Source organism: Lacerta agilis, chromosome 5, assembly GCF_009819535.1.
Source record: "Lacerta agilis isolate rLacAgi1 chromosome 5, rLacAgi1.pri, whole genome shotgun sequence".
NCBI lineage: Eukaryota > Metazoa > Chordata > Lepidosauria > Squamata > Lacertidae > Lacerta > Lacerta agilis.
In genome coordinates this window covers 73,994,715-74,000,110 of record NC_046316.1, presented here as the reverse complement: position 1 = coordinate 74,000,110, position 5,396 = coordinate 73,994,715, and the positions used below count along the sequence as shown (strand labels likewise).

Here is a 5,396-nt window from a genome sequence, read left to right as displayed (position 1 = left end):
TTTTGCAACGCAGAGGACGGGCCTGAAGCTTAAATTCTCTGATGCTGCAGCAGAAGAGTCACAGCTTCTTCCACTTGCCAGTGCTGGGTACCTGTGGTTGTGGCTACTTCAACACTTAAAGCATGTGGCCCTTGGTCTAACTCAGGGGTCCCCAAACTAAGGCCCGGGGGCCAGATGTGGCCCAATCGCCTTCTAAATCCGGCCCACGGACGGTCCGGGAATCAGCGTGTTTTTACATGAGTAGAATGTGTGCTTTTATTTAAAATGCATCTCTGGGTTATTTGTGGGGCCTGCCTGGTGTTTTTACATGAGTAGAATGTGTCCTTTTATTTAAAATGCATCTCTGGGTTATTTGTGGGGCATAGGAATTCGTTCATACATTTTTTTCAAAATATAGTCCGTCCCCCCACAAAGTCTGAGGGACAGTGGACCGGCCCCCTGCTGAAAAAGTTTGCTGACCCCTGGTCTAACTTCATCTTGGTGATAAGAGCTTGGAAGGAATTTGGGGAGGGAGATTTTGCAGGAAAAGCCAAAATGGATCAAGCAAGGAAAGCTGATGAAGATACAGACCCCTGCAAGCTATCCGTCTGCAGGCCTTTCCTTTGGCAAAGTTATCTGTCCTTCAGGCAGCCTGCTGGGTGAAAAGGAAGAAAGGGAGAGGAGGAGATGAAAGAGAAGTTCTCCTCCCACTTTTCCTCTGGCCTCGCTCACCACCAGCTTACTTCTTACTTCCAAGGGAATGTAGCCATCAGCAGGAAAAGGAAGACCCCTGCCACTAGTTTAAAGGTATTATGTCCCACCCACTTTGGCTGCAAGAAGGAAAAGCAGCCATGTGTTTTTCACCATGAGCAGAAAGACAAGGACAGTGAGCATGAGCAAACATTGCACATGGTTAGAGCACAGCAAGTCCTGCCTCCCACTAGACAAACTGACACAAACTGGTAGAAAAGAGAGCATTGTTGAGATGCAAATGTAAATCTGACAGGCCAAATAAATCTATTGTTTCCCCTTGCTATGACTAATGGGAAACCAGTGATGGCATCTCCAGGAGCAGCTTCCTTTGCAGGAAAACACTGCAGTCTCAGAAGAGCGGCTTTCTTCCAGATACATTTAATGAATGGTTGAGGAAGAAGGGATGGACAATACGATTCAAAACCCACAGAGCTTTAGCATCTCATGAATGACATGAACAGGAATTTTTCCTATGGCACATAATGTCTTTTTAATATGGCCCTACATGTTAGGGTCATCTCTTGACTTTTTGTGAATGATTATTTAGCAATGCAATGTTTATTCATAAGGTATCCTGTTGGAACAGCTGGCAGAGCTTGGCAGAGCTGTGAATCAACTGGCTGAAACTGAAGTGTGCCGCATCCTAACCCAACCAGCCCTGCAGAGATGGGGTTAGGATTGTGTGCTTAATAATTTTTCTGCTTGTAGCGATTTAATGCATGGGTGGCACTGTGATCTAAACCACAGAGCCTCTTGGGCTTGTCGATTGGAAGGTCGGTGGTTCGAATCCCCGTGACAGAGTGAGCTGCCGCTCCTCTGTTCCTGCTCCTGCCAACCTAGCCGTTCAAAAGCACACCAGTGCAAGTAGATAAATAGGTACTGCTGCAACGGGAAGGTAAACGGCATTTCAGTGTGCTCTGGTTTCTGTCACGGTGTCCCGTTGTTCCAGAAGTGGTTTCATCATGCTGGTCACATGACCTGTCTGTGGACAAACCCCTGCTCCCTTGGCCTGAAAACGAGATGAGCGCCGCACCCCATAGTTGCCTTTGACTGAACTTAACTTTCCAGGGGTACTTTACCTTTTTACCTTTACAATATTCTATGCTAGATGCTGCATGGTGTTAAACTCCATTTTTATTGCTTCTTTTGTTTCTTATATTGCAATACCATTTCCATTCCAACGAAAGCACATAGGCTCTGGGATAATGATGAGAAAGCTTTCTATCAAATTTATCATTACAATATGGAGAACGGTTCCCAGATGGGATGGCTGTGCAAGTGTGAGACAGCAAAGAGTGTTGTGGCGTGCCGAATGAATGTATTTCAACACAAGTTTTGTGGACTACAGTTCCAGAGGTGGGCTCTGGACCACAAATGTGTATACTATCTTCAGTCTGGCCCAGACACATGCATACATAGAATCATAGAGTTGGAAGGGATGCCATGGATCATCTGGTCCAACCCCCTGCAATGCAGGAATATGCATCCATATGGGGATCAAACCCGCGACCTTGGTGTTATCAGCACCACACTCTAGCCAACTGAGCTAACTGGCACAGCTGTGTATGGCAGGTATGTATGTACATACATCGTATATACCACATTTTTCTGTGCATAAGATGCCCCCATGTATAAGATCCCCCCCCACTTTGGAGGACCCCAAATTTAGAAAATGGGCATATGCACTATCCGTGTATAAGATGCCTCCAGATTTTTAACCTTATTTTAAAGTAAAATAACCTAGTCTTATACACAGAAAAGTACGGTACATAATTTTATTTGTATGCTGCCTTTCCAAAGTTCAACCCATCCTCAAAGCTGCTTACAACATGAAAAAAAATATGCAACTGCAACAGAACAGAACAACAAACATAACAAAACATACAACACAACAAAAGCAGTCGATAAACAATAAGTAAAATATTAAACAATATACAACCAAACTGAACAATTTCCACATAAATCACAAAAAGATCTATAATAAAAATACAAAAACAGAACAATAAGTACTTCTAAGGCACAGAGAGGTCAAGATCCTGCAGCTTCTGCTCTGCACTCACACACTGGGAATTTTTTGATCCCAGAGGCAAGACACCTCTGATGATCCAGGAAGCAGTGCTAAGCAATGTGGTTACATGGAGTTTCTCCTCTCTTTAGGTTTTGAGAAATTGTGAAATGCAGCAGCAAAAAGACGATCATTCCTATTGTGATGCTATTGTGACGTAGGCACATGTGCGTTCCGAACCTGAAACAGGTATCTATAGCCACAGAGCTTCAGTGCCATCATCCACAAGCTTGGTGTTTCAGGAATTCTGTTCTCGGAGTCTGTTGCATCGTTAACCCTCATTTCCACTGTCCGTACAGACTCTATTAAAACACCATTATCAAGATATGCTCACAGTTTCAGTCAGGAGTTCCTCTGTACTCCCCAATCTAATAGGAAAGCAATTTGATATGCATGGAGCTATTTCAGATGCAGGCAGTGTGCCAAGAGAACACTACCCAAAACTTGGGCATTGTGCATTTTCAGCACAAAGTCTCTTTTATGTCAGGTATTTCACAAGATGGTGCATTACTGTGCCATATGTAGCCTACTTTGCATTGGTAATTGAAACAAATTGCAAGAATCCCCCCAAGACCACTGTAATGTTTGCTTGTCAGATTGAACGCTACCTTTGGGAAGTGCTACATGCACTTCTGTGGTTTCATGAAAGAGAAACGGGAAGCACTACAAAATGAAAAGGAAATCAGGCAAAGTTGAACCCCAGTGAGCAATGGCTCGGATACTGGGGTGGCTCAGATATGAAACCACAGCATGAGCAGGTATCACGAACTGGCAGGACAACAGGGAGAAGGCACAGGATCCTGGCGAGCCAGTAGATTGGGGGGTCAGTGCACAGAAACCAGAGGGGGCCCAGAGGCATAGGGAGCAGCCAGAGGTATGCTCTCAGACAGTGTTTCCCAAACTTGGTTCTCCAGCTGTTTTTGGACTACAATCCCCATCATCCTTTACCACTGGTCTTGCTAGCTAGGGATGATGTGATTTGTAGTCCAAAAACAGCTGGAGCCCAAAGTTTGGGAAACACTGCTCTAGGAGGCAGAAGCAGGCAAAGATCCACAGCTCAGCTCACTAGCTGGCCAGGTGTGCCTTTTAAAAAAAAAAAAAAAACTTCACCCAGAATACACTTTTAATGCACATTTTAAAAAGCGCTCATCTTACAAATTGTTTTGCAATCCAAATATACAATAGCTTGGAAAACAAATATTTTAGAAAACAAATGCCAATGTAAAAAGACTACTTAAACCTGTAACAGTAGAGTTTCTGCATGGCTCATCTTTACAGTTTTCTTACTGCTTCATCAATACCCGTATCAGTAATCTTCCTTCAACTGGCTCCACTGTTCTGGATTTAGAGAGAGACCTTTTCTGCCAGGTTTCATTTCACCTTCTTGATCCATCCAGTATTCTCTAATATCAATTATGACTTTACCTTTAAAATCACAAACACTGATACTATATCTCATTTTACCAATCTGAAATATATTCTCATCTCTGTTGCTACTTTGCTTGGAGGAGGGTGCAAACTTTGGAGCTTCCACCAGTCTGTTTTTTCACAGGCTTTTCAGGCACTGTTTGTTTTTTCCTTTTCACCTTTTTGTCAACTTCACTGTCTGAATCACTGGCAGATGAGCTTGAAGTTCTTTTGATTTCGGCATTGTTCCACTCAGAGCCCAGCCCACTGCTCTCCCCGCCTTCTTCTGGGCTTGCATTTTTTATCCCCCCAGGTGGGGCTTTTTCGCTCTGGGAGGAGGGTGTGTGATTCCTCCGCTGGAGCAGGCTTGTAACAGGTGAGGGTCACCTGCCTCGTCAAGCCCAGATGCTGCAATCAACATGCAAAGTACAAAAGGGCAGTAGAGTTGAGGTGCTGTGTCTCCTCAACTTCCAGCGTTGATGGACTACAGCATGGGTGGTCCATGGGATTGTGCTTTTCAGGACTGAACTCCTGGATCTCTGACCCTGGATCAGTTGCAGAGGTGGGACCCCAGAGTTGTAGCTGGGGGGTGGGGGCGTGGCACACTGGGCGTCACACCACAAGGGTGGCACTGTGGGGCCTGCAGTTGCCCGACCAATGCATCTCTCCTGGGAGTGACACAGTGGCTCAGGTACCTCCCCTGTGCCCGAAACGGCAGTGCGGTGTTTGTGTCTGCCTGCCGCATCCCCCTCAGCACTACAGCTAAGGTGGAGGAGGCAGGCCAACTCCCTGCGGGCTCCATGCCACTCAAAAAAGCAAAACGGGCCTGCAGGGCGCCGGAGTGGAATGCGGCTCGGGCACTGGGATTCTGGCATGCCCTGCCCCACCCTGCGGGCGCCTTGCCTTACCCTGCCCCCAGGCACCCAGGTGGTTAGCTACACCACTGTGGGAACCTGACCCGACTGCTGGACTTTGGACTTGGCTGACTGTATTGAACCTTGACTGTGTTTCCTGACCGTTGAGCTTTGGATTTTGCTCACCGTATTAAATCTGGGCCATGTTTCCTGACCTGTTGTATTGCCGGACTACTTGCTAGCATTTGCTCTTGTATACACCAGTGGGACTAGTAGCCAGATATGCTGGGGTTGAGTTCAGCAGGGAGGATTCTCAGGCTTGCACATGGCATCCTTAC

General features: G+C 46.1%; 1 protein-coding gene across 1 annotated transcript; it reads right to left on the bottom strand.

The window, feature by feature from the left end:
• Positions 1 to 3,899: 3,899 nt before the first annotated feature.
• Positions 3,900 to 4,459, bottom strand: LOC117046338 (activated RNA polymerase II transcriptional coactivator p15-like). Its single transcript, XM_033148135.1, is given in 4 exon segments — positions 3,900 to 4,112; positions 4,114 to 4,307; positions 4,309 to 4,430; positions 4,433 to 4,459. Coding segments are annotated over 4 exon segments (375 nt in total). The 5' UTR covers positions 4,449 to 4,459; the 3' UTR covers positions 3,900 to 4,069.
• Between the last annotated feature and the right edge of the window lie 937 nt (positions 4,460 to 5,396).